At 39.5% G+C, this 22,631-nt stretch overlaps 1 protein-coding gene across 1 annotated transcript in view; it reads right to left on the bottom strand.

Moving 5' to 3' along the window:
• The window catches only part of FAT1 (FAT atypical cadherin 1), a 118,311-nt gene that overhangs the window by 70,519 nt on the left and 25,161 nt on the right, over positions 1–22,631 (bottom strand). The window contains exon 2 of the mRNA XM_021708700.1: positions 583–897. Coding sequence (XP_021564375.1) covers positions 583–897 — 315 coding nt within the window. The remainder of the gene's footprint in view (positions 1–582; positions 898–22,631) is intronic.

Here is a 22,631-nt window from a genome sequence, read left to right as displayed (position 1 = left end):
CCAGCAGGTCGAGGCTGCGGTGGCCGGGAACGTGCCACTGCCCTCCAGCCTGGGTGACAGAGTGAGACTCCAACTCAAAAAAACAAAACAAAACAAAGTAATTATTCCCCATCTGAACACTGTTTAATCCTCATCCCCTCCTGCACTGCTCTCTGGGAAAAATTAAAAAAAAAAACAACAAACATTTAAAATGAGTGAATGGTGGAATAAACTCTTTTAATATTCTTTACAAACAGCTGAGTTAAGAAAATTCAAATTCTTAGTAGCAGTAAAATTTGCTGTAAGACTGAGATAATATCACTAATTTAGAAACTATTACTGAAACAACATTTGCTTTTTAACCTGAAAGTCTACTAATGAGCAAAATCATGAAATAGTTTTATAAAAGCAAAGTCAAAGGGGAGAAAAAAATCACATTTGGGTTAAACTTTCATCTGAAAATAAATGCTTATTTTGAGTAATTCAAAAGGAAAACAATTTATCAAAAACTAAAGTATGCAACAGATAAATGCTAATTCTTAATTTTTCCCCTAGCAGGAGAACATAAGAAAGAACATTTCATGTAATAGTATTAACACATACCTGTTTTAGGATGTATTGAAAAAAATCCTTGTGGATTTCCACTTGTAATTTTGTACATCAGCTTATCATTAGAACTAGAATCTGGATCAAATGCCTCAATTTGGACCACAGATACATCCTTTGGAGAATTTTCCATTATTTCTGGATAATAAACAGGCTCTGATGTCTGTGGTGCATTGTCATTGACATCCTCCACCTCTATGTAGATCTCTATAAATGAGGACAGAGGCACGACACCCTGATCGACTGCGTAGACTGTCAGCCAATAATGGGGGGTTGATTCACGGTCCAGTCGATCAGAAGTTTCTATGACACCTGGAGAGAAAAGGAAGAAAAACATAAAGCAGCATGCCAAAAGCAACAATCACAAAAATTGTCACTTCAAAAAACTGTCAACCTAATAATAACTCTGACTTACTGAGGGCTTATGTGCCACTTACTAGTTCCATGATCTTAAGCAAGTTACCTTTTGGTACCTCAGTTTCCTATCCTATGAAACGGAGATAAAACAGTATGTTCTTCATAGGTTGACTAAATGAACTAATACACATATAATGACTAGAACACTTGGCCTGTAAGGTAGCCTATAAAAGTATCTGCTATTATTGGAATTAGGTGTCAGGTATTATATGGAGCACTTTAAAAATATTACCTCCCTTAAGCCTCAAAATAACCCAGTGAGATAAGTACTAAGAGATTATCTAATGGGCCAAAACTTTGTTTTTCCAAAAGTGAAATCTGTGGTTGGTTGAAATTGGTGACTTTCCTGGAAGCTGATCAGGAGGCCAGGGTCAGCAGCAGAGCTATGGTCCAGACCTGAGTCCCCACGGTCTAGCACCCCTGTTCCCCACAAGGTCTTCCTGTGCCCACTGCCACTGTCCCGGGAAACAGGCAAGAGCAATACGCCCCCAGGCATCACTCCCTTCTGCAGGGGCTAAGACAAGTGAGTGTAACCTTTCCAAGTCCAGAATGAAAGACTGCTCAGATCTCATGTGCTGAAGTCCTTCCATTTCTTTTAATTGCCTCAAATAAATGAGAAAACAACCAAAGTGCTATACAAATATACATTCTCCAACTATGCTATAAGTTCCAAAAGGGCAAAGGAGACCTTGTTCTCTAATACGAAAATCCCCAGCACCACACATGAACACAATTGCTTATTGACTGCACAAATGAAAGCAAAAATGTTGCAACCGGGGTTGGTACAGAAAAATCCTCAACGGAGACCCACACTGTGCACTTCTAAGTCAACTAGCCAGAGGTGAAACTGTGATAACAGGATAAGAAGAGCTGTAGGGTTTCAGCCCAGCCACTGAAACCAGTCAGAACTTTACTCAATCCCAGGATTAACCTCCTCTCAGATGATTAAAAATAGAAATATCCACTTCTCTTTGGCAAACCCCACTACTTATTCAGTGGTGGACTCTTGCCCTTTGTTCCCCAAATATATCACTGCATTTTTTTTCTCACGGATTGCCCATTCTGAATTAATAATACTTTTAGTGTTCAACTCCATGGTCCAGGTTGACTCTGGAAATCCTACAACTCTAGAAGCACTAAAGTTTCCCATTTGATGCAAAAACACTATGAGAAAACCAACAAGTATCAATTTAATCTATGCTTAGCAAAGAGACAGTATTTTCCTCAATCACAAATGAATCTGCATTTCACATTTAAAAATTATTACCGAAATGTAAAAAAATTTGAGATTAAATCAGACAAACTCACTTATTTTGCATGAACAACAACCATATCTAATACTCCTGAGTGCTAGGCACTTCAACTTAAAAATAGAAAACCTAACGAAAGAACAAACTATGAAATAATTATCATAAAATGACTATTTTTTGCCATTAAGAAGCAAAATTGCTTACTATTGCTTCATTAATTCTTACTGAATCCGCAAAATGAATCTATAATACAATTCTTTTTTTTGAGTTGGAGTCTCACTCTGTCACCCAGACTGGAGTGCAGTGGCCAGTCCCGGCCACCGCAGCCTGGACCTGCTGGGCTCCGGCGATCCTTCCGCCTCAGCCTTCCAAGTAGCCAGAATTACAGGCATGCGCTACCACACCCGGCTGATTTTTTGATTTATTGTAGAGAGGAGGTCTCGCTGCCCAGGCGGGTCTCGAGCCCGCGGGCTCAGGCAATTCACTCACCTCAGCCTCCCAAAGGCGCGGGATTACAGGCTGAGCCACCGAGCCCGGCCTATAATACAATTCTTACATGTATGTAACAAAGCCTCATAACGACATAAAAAGGAGCATACTGGTCTCTCCATAAAACAGACAACTAAAGATAAACATGTTTCCTGTTTTTTCTGACCCAAACATAATCTATGCATACTCAATCAATTCTTTTTTTTGTTTTTCTTTTTGAGCCATGGGTCTCACTCTGCCATCCAGGCTGGAGTGCAGTGGTGCAATCACAGTTCACCACAGCTTTGACCTTCTGGGCTCAGGCGATCCTCCCTCCTCAGCACCCTCAAGTAGCTGGGACTAGAGGCACATAGCACCATACCCAGCTAATTTTTTTTTCCTAGAGACAGGGTCTCACTATGCTACCCAAGCTGGTCTTGAACTCCTCAAGCAATCTTCTCACCTCAGCCTCCCAAAGTGCTGGGATGACAGGCGTGAGCCACTGGGCCTGGCCCAATTCTCTAAATTCGTAATTCTAACTGTTTGTAGTCTGAAAGAATAATCTTTCCCAGTTTCTCTTATTTATCATGCCCATCCTGATACAAAGGAGGTCGAGGGACAACAGAATGTTCTCGCTAGGAGGATTATATGTTAACAAAATGAACGCACTGTGCTCCTCCTGTTTCCTGTCACTTCATTAAAATGCCATGAAACTCATCTGACAGGTAAAGTATTATTAGAAAATTTCAATAAGACGGGTACACGATGCCTCTTTAGAGTGCTAATCCTCAAATCATGCATGCTGCTATCCACTGCTTTAAAAACGTGTCCTTCTAAATGTGATTTTAGGCATTTACAGACAATGATAATTACAGAAACAATGTGTTCAGTGTTTACTATATGCCAAGACCATGATAAGTGACTGGCATGCATTATCTTATTTAATCTTTATATCCAACCTTCCTACATATATGGTGCTATTATTTCCATTTCACTGATGAAAAACTCAGACTTAGAGAGATGAGGAACTTTCCCAGGGTTATAGTAAAGAGCACAGCTACAGTTCAGACACCACAAATCTATGACTTCAGTGCCAGCAAAATTCCCTGTCAGTCCTACTGTCTGTATGCCAAGACAGTATATGTCTGTAAACAAAAGAACGTTATAACTCAGAAAAGCAAGTCAAGCTATATACTGCATCCTTCTTTTGCATGCCTGTATTCAGAAGGAGGGTATTAAATGTTAATTCACATATCATAGCTTTCTCTAGTCTCAAGGTAAAAGGGGAAAAAGAATGATAAAACAGAAATAGGAGATTTACAATCACAGATTTTAAAAAGCCATGATTTTCCATCACGTTCTACTTCTAGTCTAATCCAGAAGGTCCCAGATTGTGGAGTGCGATGATGACATGGCTTCTGTGGGGAACAGCCCCGCTCCCCATCAACCGGCAGCCAGGCACAGGCACACCCTTTTATACATGACACCCTAGACATCATCAGGAAGGACACTTTCAGAGTCCCAGGGCATCTCTGGATGTTACTAGAGGTTAAAAGTGAGACAATAACATGGCTCTATTCAAATATTGGGAAAAACTAGGATTGTATTGATTAGCAATTAAAATATGAAATATTAATGAGTGAGATGACCAATGATCCTGCTTTGTGAACTATATACTTTTATAATACCAAATAGTGATTGCTGAGATATTTGTTTTCATGTGTTATTATTACATCTTTGCAAAACAAAGAACATTATTTAATGTAATGTAGAGAGAAGTATAAAGTAGATTTTGACTGCCAAAGGGAACAAAGGACATACTGACTAATCTCTTCTCTTATAACCCAAATCCTCAAATTCACAAAAGAACATTTAACAAGTGTTCACTGCAGGCCCATCACTATCACTTCATTGGGTGCTTTATGTGCATTCAGTCATTGAAAGCAGCAGTCTCCAAACTTTTTGGCATCCGGGGACCAGTTTTGTGGAAGACAACTTTTCCAGGGGAGCGAGGGGAGTAATCACTAGGCATAAGATTCCCCTAAGGAGTGTGCGACACAGATTCCTTGCATGCGCAGTTGACGACAGAGTTTGCGATCCTATGAGAATCCAACGCCCTGGCTGATCTGACAGGAGATGGAGTTCTGCTCACCTGCCACTGCTTACCTTTTGCTGTGTGGCCTGGTTCCTAATACTGGTCCATGGTTGGGGACTGGGGACCCACGATTTAAATAACACGAAAGTTGTATGCTTTTCACCACAGCTTGACCCATGAGGAAAGAGCAGCTTAGACAAATTAAGAGGCCTATTTAAGCCTTAGAGTGATTGAGCAACGTGACCACTGTGGCCAGTCCCATGGTAGGCTCTAGATCGCAGGTTTTGCCCATCAGCACACACCACCGCCAGCATCCATAGCGCCATCACAGACACTGCACAGCACCCCAAAGGTGCTGGGCACCACGGAGGGGCTGTTACCATGGTGAAAGGCCTCAAGGAGCTTCAGCTGCTGAAGTAAGAGCTCCCTCGTGTCTGAATAACAATAAAGGAGAGGGAAGGATTGGAGGACGCTGCTTGGTCACAGAGCTTCAGGATACACTCCTTTACACTGGGAGGTCTCCTCTGAAGGGAAATCGTAAATATAGCAAAATATTACTCGGATGTCTCCTCTCAGAAGACATAAAGAGACTGCTGGTGATTATACAGGACAAACTTCTGCAAGCACAGTTTTCAAAAATGTATGTTTCCTTGAAATTTCCCATTCAAAAACAATGAAAAACCTATGTCCCATTTAAAACTGTCAAATTTCTGATTGCTCAGTTGAGAAGGGGTTTTCAGGAATCATGAATGCGACCTTCTGCACTGTCTTCGAACAACAGACGGACAATAAATTACATATTATTAATGTGGAAGGAAGAGAACAAAATTGCATTGTTTGAATAGAAAAACAATAGGTGGAAGATGTCAAACCAATTACTATAGCACAACATGTATCAATGAACCTGCAATGCACATTGGTGACCGTTTCACACGTTACCACACATTAGAAAAATATAAGATATAAAATTTTGATGTTTTTGTTATAAATAAGTTCCCCAATGTCCAAAATTCCATTATAAGCCAAATATCATTACAATAAAACATTTGGTTTCAACCTTATAATAGTTAATTGCAGTGATTCTTTTTTCACTATTTCATAAAAAAGTGTGGTCAAGTTGCTGGTGGGTGATCCATGAGATGTCTCTGAGTACAAAAGGTCTAATAACTAGAAAACCTGCCCAAATGTGTAAAGCGGGTGGAAAGAAGCCATAAGTATGTAAGGTTTTTTCATTTTCTGCTTTCCAATCTGTCTGCTCAGTTGCAGAATTTCTCTCCCCAGGAACTCCAGGCAGAAGCTTCTGAAGTGAGTAGACAGCACTAGTCTGAGATTACAAGGTCAATTCCATCCTGAATCTAGGGCAGGACAGAGGGAAGGCTGAGCGAGAGTCTAGATAATCTGCAGAAAAACAAAAAAGGGGCAGCAATAGATCTAGCTTTAGCCATCCCCAAATAAGAACCAGGCAGGGAACTCCTTAGAAATCCTTCAGTGCAACTCCCTTGCTCAAGAACACCGGAATGATTTGTCCAACTTCAGAAAGCTAAACAGTTAGAGTTTAGAATCCAGAGCAAGGAGCCTCCTTAATCCAGGGCTCATCAGAATCCAAACCCGCCTTTCAAGGAGTCCTGGAGTCTGAGGGGATCTGCACAGCAGCTACGGCCAGAAGCAGTGTTTACTTTCTGGGTCACCCTGAGTCCTCATTCCCACACTGCACCATTCTTGTGCCACTCCTTCCTAAGCCACAATTCATACCAACAGGTCACAGAGTCGTTTCTTTTGTAACTTTAGCAGTTACCTTAATTCCATAAAGAGAAACATATTTTCCAGTTTCCATGATGAAGACTTCTACTTGTGCCTTTAACACAGCAAAAAACAAAAACTAAAGCCATCAGCAAATGAGAATTAAACAACTGTGTTCCTTCTCAAAACCCTACCCCACTCCTATTTCTCTTGATCCTTAAACATCTACCAATCAATTTTCAATAATTACTTTGCGTAAAGTGGGTTATAAACTCACTCGTCCTGGGGAAAAAAATAAGGCATCAGCAAAAACCTTCATTTTTACAAATATTTTCTTCAACATATATACTCAACACTGCATCGTTTGGGCACACCATCCATTTGCCCATAAACTCTTCTTGTGGTCTCCGGTCTGTCCTCCATGCCTCCCCTCTCTGGGCTCCCCTCCTCCAGAGCCACCTCTACTCTTCTAGTTCCCCTTCCACAAGACACAGAGAAACAACAGTTTGCAACTAAGGATACATGACCCCAGGCCTTCCACAGCAATCCCGCCAGTCAGAGGCAAAGAGTGTGAAACTCAGTGAGAGGAGGACAGGGAAACACCAACATTTCAGTCAGGTCACAATGCACAAGCAGGGAGACCAGGGAGTGAGATTTTGAGCACAGAACACAAGTTCAGGCATGCAGTGCTATCAAGCCTCCTTCCTTAACACTAACAAAGCATTACAGAGGTAATAATAAATAAATGCCTTTCTCTTCAATTTCAAGAATACAATGAAGACATTTTCAAGAAAATTTGTTAATAAGCTGAAAAATTGTGAAGAACCGGAAATTTGGGCTATTACGTAAAAATATTTATCATTCCAAACATACTCTCCAGGATTTCAAAACCACCACCAGATGTCACTATGGAAACTGATTCTAAATATGCATACAGAGGAAGCACTAGACTGAAGGGGAAAAATGTAATTTCTAAAAGAGCTTGACCAATGTAGTTATAACTTTCAGCAGAATTTCTTTATTGAAGGATTCATTAATGTCCATTTATATAATTAAATAGGCATTGATGTTGTGTTCCCACAGCCTGATTATTCCAAGATTATAGTGTTGCTCAAATAAATGGTCCAAAAAGTAAATAAAGTTTCCAATAGCTAATCCCTACTACTGATCTTGGATGGCTAATGCTTCCGTTAAGGAATACTCTCCTTGAATAGGAAAGGCAGCATGCCTTACTACTGACACAGGTGGAGCAGGATGCTTGCAGCACAGTAATGTTTAAAAGTGTAAACTTATAGCTGCTATATCTGCCAAAGATAATTATCCGATTGACATTTCTATGGCCACAAAACACCTTTCTTCCTTGAATTTTCTTATTTTCTTTGTTTACTAGGCCTTGGGCCCCTATCAAGCCTAATGCCAAAACTTTCAAAAGACTTGGTTATTTCTGATTCTTCGGCTCCTTTAACTAAAAAATACTTGTAATCAGCAACACCTGGCAACATAAATTTGCAAACTCCACCCTCCTTTCTGATATACCATGTAATAGACATAATCTGTTTTAACTTTCAATACAACTGCTTACAGCAGCAATTGTATAAAAAGCTGTTCTGGTCAATTACAAGAATACTAAACTGTGAAATGTAATTTTTTTTTTTTTTGAGTTGGAGTCTCACTCTTGTCACCCAGGCTTGCAGGGTAGTGGCATGCTCCTGGCCACTGCAGCCTTGACCTGCTGGGCTCCGGCGATCCTTCCGCCTCAATCTTTCAAGTAGCTGGAATTACAGGCATGTGCTACCATACCTGGCTAATTTTTTGATTTATTGTAGAGATGAGATCTCGCCAAGTTGCCTAGGCTGCTCTCAAACCCACGGGCTCAGGCAATCCTCTCACCTCGGCCTCCCAAAGTGCTAGGATTATACGCATGGGCCATCGAGTCCAGCCTGAAATATTATTTTTGATGACATTTTCCCTATAGGCAACAACAGACAGAATTGTCCTCATCATAAACAGAATAACTTTTTCTTGAAAATAAGCATTTTCCCAAATATAAAAACAATGCTCGCTTTAAAAGAACAGAGATACCACCTACTCACTAGAGATCCAATATGTACTTCCACAAGTAATCTAGAAATAGTTATTCACTTGTTTTCTGCTAATTATGAAAAAATAAGTCCCAGAATTGTCAAATTAAATATTAATCTGCTAAAGGACATAGGCAATTCTTCATTAAAATTAGATTTTAAAAGTAGACCATTAGCTCCCTATTAGAATACCAACTTTTCAAGGGCAAAGATTTGTTTTTTTGTTCAGGGTCTGGTCAGTAGCAGGTGCTTACTTACTACACAGATGTTGCAAAAAGAATGTTCCTCAAAAATAAGGAAGAATAAGAACTTGTCACAGCCAAGAAGAGCCTACAATAAATGTAACATGAGCTCCTGGATCAGAGAAGGCCTGTTAGGTAAGAACTAAGGAAATTCGAATAAATTATGCACTTCAGTGAAGAAGAATGAATCAACACTGAATCTTTAATCAAAATATATGTACCATACTAATGGAAGGTATCGACAATCGGAGAAACTGTGTGGAGTGGGGAGAAAGAGCTATATGGAATTCTGCAATTTCTGCTCCATTTTTTCAGTAAATGTATTTAAATTATTTTTAAAGGTTATCTATCAGAGCTCATAATAATATTTCCTTCCTTCAGGGAAAAACATTTTTTTAACTTTTTAAAAATCTCATTTTCATTAAATATTAGCTTTAGATTGAAAATGTGGTAGTATTTCCACAGCTTGATGATATCCGAAGAGCTCCTAAAGTGTAACTAAGAAACCTTGTGTGTTAAAGTTAAAGATTCAAGCAACAACCTAATTTCAAAATTAAATGTCTATATTTTAACTTTAAAGAAAAAAACAAAATTTCTGAAATCTATAAAATAAAATAAGTATACCAATTTGATATGCAATATTATCTAATAAATCAAAACCCTTGAATTCTTTTCCAAAGTTGATTTTTTTAATGCCTAGAGTTTTATCTGTTTAAAGAAATGAGGTGTCACTCTGTTCCCAGGCTCAGTGGTGTAATCAGCTCACTGTAGCCTTAAACTCTGGGCTCAAGCGGTCCTCCTGCCTCAGCCTCCTGAGAAGCTGGGACCACAGGCACAAGCTTTGCTTGTTTTTTTTTTTATTTTTTAAATAAAGACGAGGTCTCTCTAATTTGCTCAGTCTGGTCTCAAACTCCTGGCCTCAGGTAATCCTCCCACCTCAGCCACCCAAAGTGCTAGGATTACAGGCATAAGCCACCATGCCTAACCCCTTGAATTATTTTAGAAACATGAATACATGAGAACATATACGTGTGTGCATGTGTAAATATACATTTATTGGTCATGTTTGCTTCTGTCATTAGTTGGCAAAGCTATGTTATTACTGTTGATTAAAATAGAGAAAGAAATGAAGAAGTAAAACTGTTAGATGGAAAGCATTTACGATTCTAAGACTACTATTCAGTCTACTTTATTAGAGAATGACACAGAAATGCTTTTCAGTGCTAAAATTAAAATTTCATACTTTCACCTGAAGTATACAAGATACTACCATTTACTTCATTAGTAGTGGTAATCATAAAACATAACAAAAATGTAAAGACTAATAATGTTTAATGGTCTATTCTGCAGAAGAATAAAAATAAATTATAGTACTTTTAAAAACAGAATGCATATATATGAATAATTAAAATTTTGATTTCTTGAGACCACATGAAAAAGGTAAATATTCTATGATTTTGACAATAAAAAACGAATCAAAATAAGTAAGAAATAATAATAAGTCAACTAAGAAGCATCCCTCATGGGCAAAGCACACTGCTAGACAGTATCCCAACATACTGCAGACACCCCTCTGCCCTCCGCCAGCTAAAAACATAGTAAATCCGGCATAATTTGTATCTCTTTAATTTAACTGAAGCCATGTCACTGATTACCATGACCCAATCTTTCAAAATCCATGACCTGTCATGAGTGTCATTTTCTGAGAAGCCATTTGTATTTTAGACAGAGCAAACTCAGGGACCTAATGATGACAGTGACAACAGCGTGATAATGGCATTTATATATACACACATCACTCATGACACAACAGGAGCTATTTTAAGCACATCTTATGCACCAACTCATTACTCCTTACAACAACCCTAAAAAGTAGGCAATGTGATCAGACCCGACTTCACAGATGAGGAAACCAAGGCAGTGTAAACAACTTGCCAGAGGTCCCAGGGAACTGGGATTCACCTCCAGAAGGTCGGGCTCCAGACCATCTATTAAATGTTTCAGAGACTCTGGCTGTCCTTTGGCTGGACAGAAGCTCAAGGGGCAACTGAATACAGCTTGCATATTGTACCCGAGAAGTACTGACTTGAAAGGAATGCAAAAATACGGAGGCCAAATGGAAAAAAATCGGTTTTGCTGTTTTCCCAACATGTGGGAATCTGGGGGTAAAAACACATTTCATTATATCAGGAGAGAACTCTTGCTGGTTTACTATATCATGGGACATGAATAGCTTTTCAAAAACGGTATGTGGCTGGGCTCGGTGGCTCAGCCTGTAATCCCAGCACTTTGGGAGGCCGAGGAGAGTGGATTGCCTGAGCCCGCAGGTCCGAGACCAGCCTGGGCAACCTGGCGAGACTTCGTCTCTACAATAAAAAATAAATTAGCAGGGCTAGGTAGCATACATACGCCTGTAGTTCCGGCTACTTGGAAGGCTAAGGTGGCAGGATTCCCAGAGCCCGGCAGGTCAATGCTGGGGTGGCCATGAGCATACCACTGCTCTCCAGACTGGGTTGATGGAGTGAGACTCCAACTCAGACAAAACAAAACAAAACCGGTACTCAAGCCTGTAATCCCAGCACTCTCAGAACTATGGGAGGCCGAGGCGAGAGAATTGCCTGAGAGTTCAGGGGCTCGAGACCAGCCTGGGCAACTTGGTGAGACCTCGTCTATACAATACATCAAAAAACAAGCCAGGTGTGGTAGCACGCTCCTGTAGCTCCAGCTACTTGGAAGGCTGAGGCAGAATGACTACCTGAGCCCAGCAGGTCGAGGCTGCAGTGGCCGTTAGCGTGCCACTGCACTCCAGCCTGAGCAACAAAGTGAGACTCTGACTCAAAGAAACAAAAAAAGTGATATGTGTATTAATTATATAGAAGAATATCAGTGATATGCAAATTTAAAGAGAAGAATGTAAATTTGCATAGAAGTGTATTAAATATCTCAATTGTTTAGTGCTGTTTGGAATTTTTTTTAAAATCTCATACATAATTATATGTACTGAGAAAAAAAGTTCTGGAATAAACAAAAGACTAGGAGACAATAAAATCAATCCAGGGAAGATAAGTATTTTTCCAATCTGTGAGTTTTTATAGCAATGTATTTAAAATCTATGTTTAAAATGCCACAACAAAAAGTCAGATGAAACAGTGTCAGCAGTCCTTTAAAAGTACTATGATTAGAACATTCTTGTTTTATTTTTCCCTCTGCATGTTAAACGTACTTTCACTTCCAAGTATCTCTGTTTTATTAAATCTGAGTAGATGTATAACAATGGATATTCTGACAGCTTCAATAATTAACACTTAAAAGCATGTATATATATAACTATTCACAAAGTTTTAGATCTAGGGGAGTCTATAATCATATTGCTCAAAGTTAGGTCATAAATTACTGGTTAAAAGAAAAACATTTTATGTAGCAACTGTCACTCTGTGTTTTCATTATTTAGACTGCCTTTTAAATCATGTTAATTAAAACACATACCTATTAATTCTTTAAAGTTGTGGCAGTCACTTTAAAATTAGCTAAGGAAGCTTTCTGATTTACAAACTTACTAAGACTTCTATTAACTAAGTTCATAATCAGATTTTAAGCATCGGGTTTCAAGTCTGGGGACTTCTCCAGCTTTGCAAAGAGTCATTCCCAGGGCAGGTTCTGCCAAATCATGTTGTCATGCCTTGTTGAGGAATGATCCCAAGTTTTGATTTCCATGTCAAAATCATTAATATTGTTAAGGAGGGCTTTCATAGATAAGCTCTCTTTTTAAAAAGGATTATTGTTGGGTATAAAAAGTTATCATTTGGACACCTATTAACTGGAGAAAATGACATACAACCTTTGGAGGCATTAAAATACAGAAATCATATTTTACATACCAATGGTAATGGTTCTAATATTTTCTTTCAAATTTTAGAAGATATATAACTTAGGTGTCCATTACTTTCCCCACCTTATATTGACTGAGTGAACACTTAGCAAAAGCTTTACACGTGCTATGTTGTTTAATCTTTATAATTAATCTGTAAACTTGGTGGTCTTTCCTTATTTTCCATTATTTGGAAGCAGAGGTTTATGGCTGCAAAGTCTCTGGTCTAAAGTTATTTACTCATCATCATAACAGTAATGAAATAACCAGTGAATTAATTAATACCTTACCAGTTAGTAATCTTAAGAGTTTTTACATCTAATAATTTGTCTCAGCCTCAAAAATTAATGGAGGTGTCCTGAGTTACTCAGCTTTAGTCGTAGAGAAGCCAGAACCCCAAACCTGGCAGATTTGCTCCAGAGACCACACTTACAGCCACCAGGGTGCTATTCCTATGGGGTGCAGAGCTGTGATTCAACAGCCAGGTCTGACTCTCAAGTCCTGATCTCCCTTGCCTGTTAGACCACATAGATAATTTTTATTAATCCATCATCACCGGAGGAAATCATCAACCAAAGTTTTTATCAGTTTCTTGCCTTTGGTGGGAGGAATGACATCGATTAGAAAGTAGACTAAAGGTAGACCCAGCAGATCCCTGTGCAAAGTTTAAGAATCCCATGCGACTAAGTCCATTTAAGATGAAAAAAGAGAAAAAAGTATATTAAAAAAAGAATCCAACACTGTACTATGTTCAGAAATCTACTGTATTGCTATCTTTGTATATAGAAATGTGCAGGCCAAATTTATATTAAATGAAACATACTAGGTATAAAGCATTATACTGATAATAATGATAATCACTATGAACATGTCATAAATAAATTGTGGTTGTTATTAAATTTTTTTGAGTCGAGGTGTCACTCTGTAGCCCAGGTTGGAGTGCAGCGGCATGATCATGGTTCATACAGCTTTGACCTTCTGGACTCAGGCGATCCTCCCACCTCAGCCTCCTGAATAGCTAGGACTATAGGTGTGACCCACTGTGCCTGGCTAATTTTTGGATTTTTTCTGTAGAGACGAGGTCTCACTATGTTGCTTAGGCTGGTCTCTAGCAGCCTCTGCCTTCTAAATGCTGGGATTACAGTCATGAACTACCACACCTGGCCCATTATTGTTATTAATTTTTAAAAGCTGAGTGGGTCCGGGCATGGTGGCTCAAGTCTATAATCCCAGCACTTTGGGAGGCTGAGGTGAGTGGATTGCCTGAGCTCAGGGTTCAAAACCAGCCTGGGCAACTTGGCAAGACCTCATCTCTACAATAAGTCAAAAAATTCACCGGGCGTGGTGGCACACACCTGTAGTTCCAGCTACTTGGAAGGCTGAGGCAGAAGGATCACCTGAGCCCAGTAGGTCAAGGCTGTGGTGGCCGTGAGCATGCCGCCGCACTCCAGCCTGGGCGACAGAGTGAGACTCCAACTCATAAGAAACAAAAAACCAAAAACCCCACAAAACTGAGTGTAGGTGGTAGATCCTGAGCTCTAGATTGTTATTCAGCTATAGAAGTTGTGGCAGATCAAAACTGATGTTTTAAGGAATACTCCTCCTTAGGAAAGAAGTCTAGAGGACTTTTTGACTAGTCCTTGAAACTGAAACAAGGGATTTTTTAAAACTCTACCCTATAATATCCTCTTCATCAAAAGGATTTTTTGTTTGTAGTGGCTTGGATCTTGTTAGAAATTAATCTGGACCCTGGCATTATTGAGCTATACCTGCTTTAATTAATTCAACACACACACAAAGCGATATCCTACCATGTACCAGGCAGAAGAGTAAAACAGGGTCTTATGGAAAAGAAAGTTAAATAAAAGAGCCATTTACTCCCTGGACCCACAGGAAGAGACGGCAAAAAATAGGCAGGCACCTGTCTGAGGAGGGCAACATGGTATTTTAACAACTAGTTACTTTAGTAATTATTTTCCATTTACTTTATAAATACCTTTACACAAAAGCCAAATAAATCCTTTTTTCTGTTATAAGCTCCTGCCTGAATCTTAAGGTGTAAAATGTAATAACAGAATTTTTAAAAATAAATTATGACAATTCCATTTTGTGAGAGAAGAAAAAAACATGCAGAAGAGGATATACACTAAAAATGGGGGGGGGGTACAGGAATGGGTGGATTTTGTTCTCTTCTTTGTGTTAATATTTTCTAATTTTTCCAGAAGAAATACATGCATTGTGTAATATCTTTTTCAACCAACATAAGAAAAGGGTCAAATCAAATTGCATCAGCAGAACTGAAGGATTAAGGAATTTCAGAAATGTAAAAGCAACCTTTAAAAGTTAAGAGTAACTTACAGGTTTTCATAAGCTGAGTAACAACTGCCTAAGGCATTTGTATTGCAAAGTATGTTCCAGTATGAAGACAAGGCACTATTCAATGATTAAAATGTCAGTTGAAATGACTAAGCCTCATGCCAAACTCCTTAAAGCACTCCCTTGCTAAAGAAGGAATGGAATGAGATTCCTCCTGCTCCCGTCAAGTACTACACTGGTCACTGTATAAACAGAGCTACTTCCAAAGAAACAGCTGTCTCCAGAGTCCTAGAATGCACATGGCTGGTTGAAGAACAAGTTTTCCTGTTCCTAAGATGTGTTTAGGCTCCTATCAACAGATTCTAAATACAGAAAACTGCAACTATTTCCCTTAAAATAAAGTCTAAGAAACATATGCAATTCAGCAATGCAAAAAGAGAGGTGTGTTCCACATGAACTAAAAGACCCATTGACTTTTTGGCGCCTGCGGTTATGAACTTGTATAAACTGCCTTCTTTCCATCCACTCATAGGTGACACTTGTGTTTCCTTGGGCCTCCTCTTTTGATCAAATGGAAAATACTTGCTTATTAAAATCTGTTTCTACCAGAAATTTTTAAAAATTCAAATTATTTTGCAAATTGAAGAGGAATTATTTATAGGCAGTACTCCACTATATCTAACATCCAATTTGCTGCCAAACCCCAAACCTGTAAGAACTCAGAAACTTAGAGTAGATCAAGCTAACCTAGTTAAGAACTAATCCGCTAACACAAAAACATAGGGGCAACTTCCAGGTCTGCCCTTTTATGCTAACAAATACATAAAATTAAATCAAACACCCCTAAGTAATAATCCAAACTCAATGCAAGATTTGATTATTTAAACCTTACTAAGAATCTTTGTTAAGGCAAAACATCAACTTGTAAATGCATATAATCCCCTAGTTCACTTGTTTCCTAAATTCATATTTTTATGAAGATATAACATACTTCTATAACTGAAGATTTCTAATATATATATACATTTAAAATTACAAAGACAGGGCACATCTGTATGTATCAGGATTCTAAAATTAAGAGGTACACAATCAACACTCAAGTCTCCTACAACACCTAGTATATACCTAGTATGTGCACAAAGTGAACAATCACAACCAAGATTTCTCAGTGGGAACTGTGGTGCATACACATAAATTCTCTAATCTGCATTGTTTTAAGCAAACAGGAAATGAATCTCCATGAACTAGTCTGAAACAGAGTTAAAGCAGGTAGAGAAAGGCTGTGGCTAAGTTTCAGTTTAGAGACTATGAAGACATAATTCTTTATTTTATTTTATTTTATTTTTTGAGTTGGACTCTCACTTTGTCACCCAGGCTGGAGTATCGTGGCACGCTGACGGCCACTGCAGCCTTGACCTGTTGGGGTCAGGAGAGTCCTTCCACTTCAGCCTTCCAAGTAGCTGGAACTACAGGTGTGCGCCACCATGCCCAGCTAATTTTTTGATTTATTGTAGAAATGAGGTTGCTCAGGTTGGTCTTGAACCCATGGGCTCAGGCAATCCTCTCCCCTCTGCCTCCCAAAGCTCTGGGATTGCAGGTGTGAGCCACTGCACCCAGCAAGATATAATTCTTACTTGAGACATTAAGGGACGATATAAGAATAGACTGCTGAGTAGCAACTGCCATGTGTCTACATTTTAAAAACTAAAGCAAAGAGCTGAAATTAGGAAAAATATATAGAAAACCTGCATTATCCTTAAGTCCCTCTATTAAAAGCAAGTTGATCTTTAACAAAGTAATAAAAGACATTTCATTAAGAAGTGACATATTTTCTTCCTTAGCATGCCCAACCACTAATAAAATGATATTAGAAGATACAGAATATGAAAATAAACATCACAGGGACATCAAGTAGCTGTAGATATTTGAAAGGTATGTAATTAAATTAACCAAAAATACATAACTTATAATTAACTAGTAGAGCAGTTATGGAAATATATGTATTTGAAATATATGTATGATAAAATATAGTCATGAAATATATAAATGTTACTGAAATATGTGTTATGATAAAAATATAAACAAAACCAAAAGCTTACTGATTACAGGTGTAATTGCTTAACAGTATAAAACATTAAAAGCACATCACATCTTCTTCCTTAATGGCTAAGTACAAGCAATTCAATAAAAGGGAAGTGTGGCATTATATACATATAGGTATGTTTTCCTCCAAGGTTCTAACTCAGCCACTATAACCCTTGTTATTTTTTAAATGACTAGCTTAGCTTAAGTATCTTTTGTTAAATTATTTGGCCTTTTGTCCTTGACTCCTTCAACAACTCCTGAGCAATAAAAGTGAAAGACAGTCTTTTGTTATTTATAACAAGCCTCATCAACCACGTCTGGGTTTATGCTAATGAGGTAATTTTTGGAACACTCCTAAATAACCACAGGGTGGGGGGCTGGCTGCCAGTGAAACCAACCTGTGATTAGAGTGGGAAATCACATCTCATCCGGGGAGGAGAGGGGGTCTGAAGGCTGAGTTGACCACCACCGGCCACTGATTTAAACAATCATGCCTACGTAATTATATCTCCATAAAAATTCAACAGGACTGAGTGAGGGGGAGCTTCCAAATAGGTGAACAAGAACTCATCCATGTGCTGAGGGTGGCGCACCCCAACTTGACAGGACGGAAGCTTGTGTACTTGGGACCCTTCCAGACCTCACTCTAAGTATCTCTTCATCTGTCTGATCCTTTGTATCATTTTAAAATATCCTTTACGATAAACCTCAAATTAATTTGAGTCCAACGAGGAGGGTGTGGGAACCCTGATTGACGGGTCAGTCAGAAGCACGGGTAGAACAACCTGGACTTTGTGATTAGCATCAGAGGTGGGGAACAGTTTGGGGACTGAGTCTCACTCTGTAGGATCTGAGGCTATCCCCAGATGGACAGCATCAGAACTGAACTGAACTAGAGGGCAACCAGCTGGTATCTGCTGTAGAGCTGACTGCTTGTTTGATCACATCTTGTGTTAAAAACATGTTGTGAGAGTATAGTTGGGGAAACTGAGTTTGTTTTTCTACTCATACACTGGAAGAATCTCACACTTTATTTAGAAAACCATCTACTTTAATGCTGGGTACAGTGGCTCAAGCCTGTAATCCCAGCACACTGGGAGGCTGAGGCGAGAAGACTGCTTAAGTCCAGGGGTTCGAGACCAGCCTGGGCAACTTGGTGAGACCTTATTACTACAATAAATCAAAACATAAGCTGGATGTGGTAGCGCACGCCAGCAGTTCCTGCTGCTTGGAAGGCTGAGGTGGAAGGATTACCTGAGCCCAGCAGATCGAGTCTGCAGTGGCTGTGAGTGTGCCACTGCACTCCAGTTTGGGTGACAGAGTGAGACTCCAGCTCAAAAAACAACAAAAAAAAAGAAAAACCGTCTACTTTTTCCAAAAACTAAATAAAAATTCAAAATGGGGGTGGGGGAACATGATACTTAAAAACTACTGGTATTCCTAAAGTTTACATATAGTTCAAAAGAAAGATCATGTTTTATCATTGAGCCACCAGTTATAAAAATGAATTTTTAAAAAACGACTTAATTCTAAACTCCAGGATGGCCCTGCGTCTTCATTCAACCATTTATGAAAGAGGTGGTAAAGCAATCATGTTTTTCTACTTATTTTACTACTTTGGTTGGTTTGCTGTAACATACTATTTGTTGAAGTCTGAACCTCAAAAAAATTGCAAAAGGTGTCATCTAAATAATCACTTTATAATTTGGTAAATTATCAATCAACCAAAATTCACAGACCCAGGAAACTTGCCCGTTTACTGTTAACTATACCCATTAATAGAAGATACCAAATGACCACAGTACACAATCAGAAAAGGAAACAAACCCAACATGCTTCCAAATTTAGAGTCTCAATTTAACCAAATATTGAAGGAACTTTAATGATGGTCACTTTACAAGCCTATTTTGGAAAAATGTTGGCATATCTATGGCTTTAATTATTGTCATTCAACACGACCAGCCAAATCTGTTCATAAGAAGAGACATGCAAAGAGCTGATGAGCATTGAAAGGCAAAGCCTAAGACATCCTATTATGTGCTGTAGTGAGGTATAACTAACAACAGAATATGGCCATATTATAATATGACCATAAAATATGAATATGGTTGTGTTTGCACTTACAACTGCTGGTGACACCACCAAACAGTGACTAGACTTCCATTGCATGCAGGCAGTTCTGTGATTTTCCTCTGCACCACTCCCTGGGCCCCCACCCCTCTGGGAGGGAAGAAATACCCAGATCCATACTCCCAAACACCTTTACAAAGGCACACATCACACACAGTTCCTCTCCTACATGAACACCATTGTATCAGGTTCCAAACCCAACATAGTTCTAAAGTTGGCATTTAGTTAAATAACCAAATCAAAGAAACAGAAAAAAAACAAGAGTTAAATGAGAGCAATAAAAATAATCTAGTACCACCCTCTAATTTCATACAGGAGGAAGTCATGGTGCAGAGGATAATTACTTGATAGGTTATTAGTTTGCAGAGTTGAATCAAATGACAAAGCCATAATCAGAGCCCAAGTCTCTTGACAGCTCTACAACATTCAAGTTCAAGAGTGGCACCTGCTACAGAGGTGCGTGCTGCATTAACTCCAATCTCAACAGGAGTGAAGAAGGGTATTCTGATCTTCTAGGGAAGTGACTGTTACTAGGAAAAGCAAGGATCAGTGATGCAATCTCACAATTCAACAGTTAATGATTTGCCAACAAAATTCTAAGAAAGCTAAAAACACTGCTGGTCCTAACTTACCATGGTATCAGTGACTGACTAATTCACACATCCTAACCACTACTCAAAAGTACTATTACTCAATTATTTCAGAACTTGAGAGGGAAAGAAAGAAAGTAAGCTTTATTCTTCAAGACTGTTACTTCAAAGTAATGGTCTTCAAGCACTGTAATCAATCCTCCTTCCAGTATGCTTGTCAACTACCCCAACTTGGTATTTTACTACATGTGTGACTCTAGCAATGTATTATGTTTTCTAAGCCTCCATTTCCTCATATGGGAGATATGTGGGTTCTGAGGATTAAGTAGTTGGCATGAAAGCAAAGGCAATCACCACTACTAAGTCTATGTTGATGCCTGAGTAACTACAGCCAAAAGTCAAGATTTAGAAAGACTCAAAGAGGTATGACAGCTGAATCCTTAACCGCTGTACTTACAAGATGCTATTATTCCAGCAGGAAAAAAAAACGGGCTAATAGAAATCACAGTATTACGAAAGTAGTGTTTAAAATAGAACTAAGAAAAACGGAAAGATCAGGTGACTCTCCCTTATAAAGGTAAGTGACCAGCACTTGTAGTGCTGCTCTCAAGTGAAATGTATGGATACATTGAGAGCAAAAGAAAGTCTCGTTTCAAATATGAAATGATAATGAAAACTAGGAAAAATCAAGTTAGAAATTTCTAGGACAAAGAAAGGAATATTTGTCCAATCTTGCCCCCATTACAATCTTCTTCCCTGCTCATTTTTATCAAATTTAGTCACACCGCATTTTAAACATTTACTTTCAGAAGTGACAGATTTAGAAGTTAAAACTAGCCAAGTTCAACGGAAGTCATTCTTAGAAAAAATTTAAAGTATAAAAAAATTTAGAGGCGGTTTCCTTCACCCATGCCAACTCTGGCATGTCTCCATTTCTTTTCTCCCTTCTTTCTCTAATAAACTCTATTTGAAAACTTAAAAAAAATTCAGAGTATAATTTATACCTGTATACTGGTGAACCCTTAGTCATCAAATGTACAAAATTATTAGTTAAAGGAGGAGATAGGATGATCTCCTTATCTAAGGGCTGGGAGGAAAATCTAGGTGCCTACCCAGAGGCAGGGATATGAATCAGACATCTCCTAAGATATCTTTTAAAATATTAATAATCTTCTAAATGGTTAATAATTTTCAGTGCTTCTAACATGATTTTTTATGAAGTATATGCATGAAGAAAGACTGTGGAAAAATTTTTTTAAGTGCTTTTGGAAGAAAACAACTTGATTTTAATGATTTTTTTTTAAAGTAGTTAAAATAGCAATCTTATTTCAAGGGTTTCTATCCAAAATAAAGTCTGTTACCGAAGAGAAAAACACTTTGGCATACCATCAACACAGACGGGAGTGCTAAGACATTTAGACATTTCCTGTCCTTTCTCCTTGTCATGAGTGATCACCAGACATCAGAGGCCCCCAAGGGACCAGGCGACAAGTTTGTTCTGGGATAAAAAAACAGCAATGGGACTTCTAGGACAGCAGGACAGTAAGCAGGAAGAAAAAGGACTGTGTCACAAAACAGAAAGCTGGGCAGGAAGACGGCAGTCCTCTCCTTGGCGAGGCAGGGTCACTCCGTGGACGGGGGCCCGGGACGGCTGGGCACCCCCACCCGGAAACTTCTGGCTCAGCCACAGACCATGGACGTCATGAGCCCGCAGCATGGGGCCTCCTCTCACTCACCTCACACTTCCAGCCAGAGCAGCTTGTGGTATTCGGGCTATTATTCCTCTGATCAAAAACTGTCTCGTGGGCTGGGCCCGGTGGCTCAGCCTGTCATCCCAGCACTTTGGGAGGCCGAGGCGAGTGGACTGTCTGAGCCCACGGGTTCAAGACCCACCCGGGCAACATGGCGAGACCTCGTCTCTACAATAATCAAAAGTGAGCCAGGCATGGTAGCATGCGCCTGTAATTCTGGCTACTTGGAAGGCCGAGGTGGAGGGATCGCCGGAGCCCCGCAGGTCAAGGTTGCGGCACTCCAGTCTGGGCGACAAAGTGAGACTCCAACTCAAAAAATAAAAACAAAAAAACAAACAACAAAAAAACCTGCCTTCACATGGCTGGTTCTCCATTCCTGCATTTCCTCCACGGATATCCCCCCTGGCCACTCCATCTGAAGGCAGCATGCACACCCAGCCAAGGACCAGGGACACACTGCCTGCACGCCCCTTCGCAGACTCCTGTGCCTCCTAGCTATGTGTTTCCCGTCACCTCTCCCCAGAAAGCAAGCTCCTCCGGGCCCCACTGACCTAGGGCATCCGTGGCACCTTCCGTGGTCAACAAATGGCAATTATCAACAGTACAAGTGCATGATGAGCGCTCCATCCAACCTTCCATCACCCTCTGAAATCTTGCCTCTCAAGCTCTCTTAAAGCTTCATCTTCAAAGATCACCCTGGAGACATCAGGGACCTGCACCGTGACTGAGTCTGTAACATGCAGCCCTTCCACACAGGGACACCTGCCACCCCTCTCCATTCCCACGGCCTCGCCAGCCTAGTGCGATCAGCTTGTTCTTCTCCCTAGGGCCATGGATACTGTCAATCAACCTCAGAATGTATCATTCTCTTCTTCATTCTTTCCACTTTCTCTGGGGTTATTAATCATTTTGAGGATCAGAGATCTACATTTAAAAAATTCAGAAATGGTTAAATTTGCTTAGTGACCCCAAAAGGTTCCAAATCCACCATAGTTCTAAAACTGGCATTTCCT

Source organism: Carlito syrichta, unplaced genomic scaffold, assembly GCF_000164805.1.
Source record: "Carlito syrichta isolate Samal-C Ts95f unplaced genomic scaffold, Tarsius_syrichta-2.0.1 Scaffold143646, whole genome shotgun sequence".
NCBI lineage: Eukaryota > Metazoa > Chordata > Mammalia > Primates > Tarsiidae > Carlito > Carlito syrichta.
The sequence above is the reverse complement of the archived record's forward strand: the minus strand, read 5'-3'. Positions and strand labels throughout refer to the sequence as shown.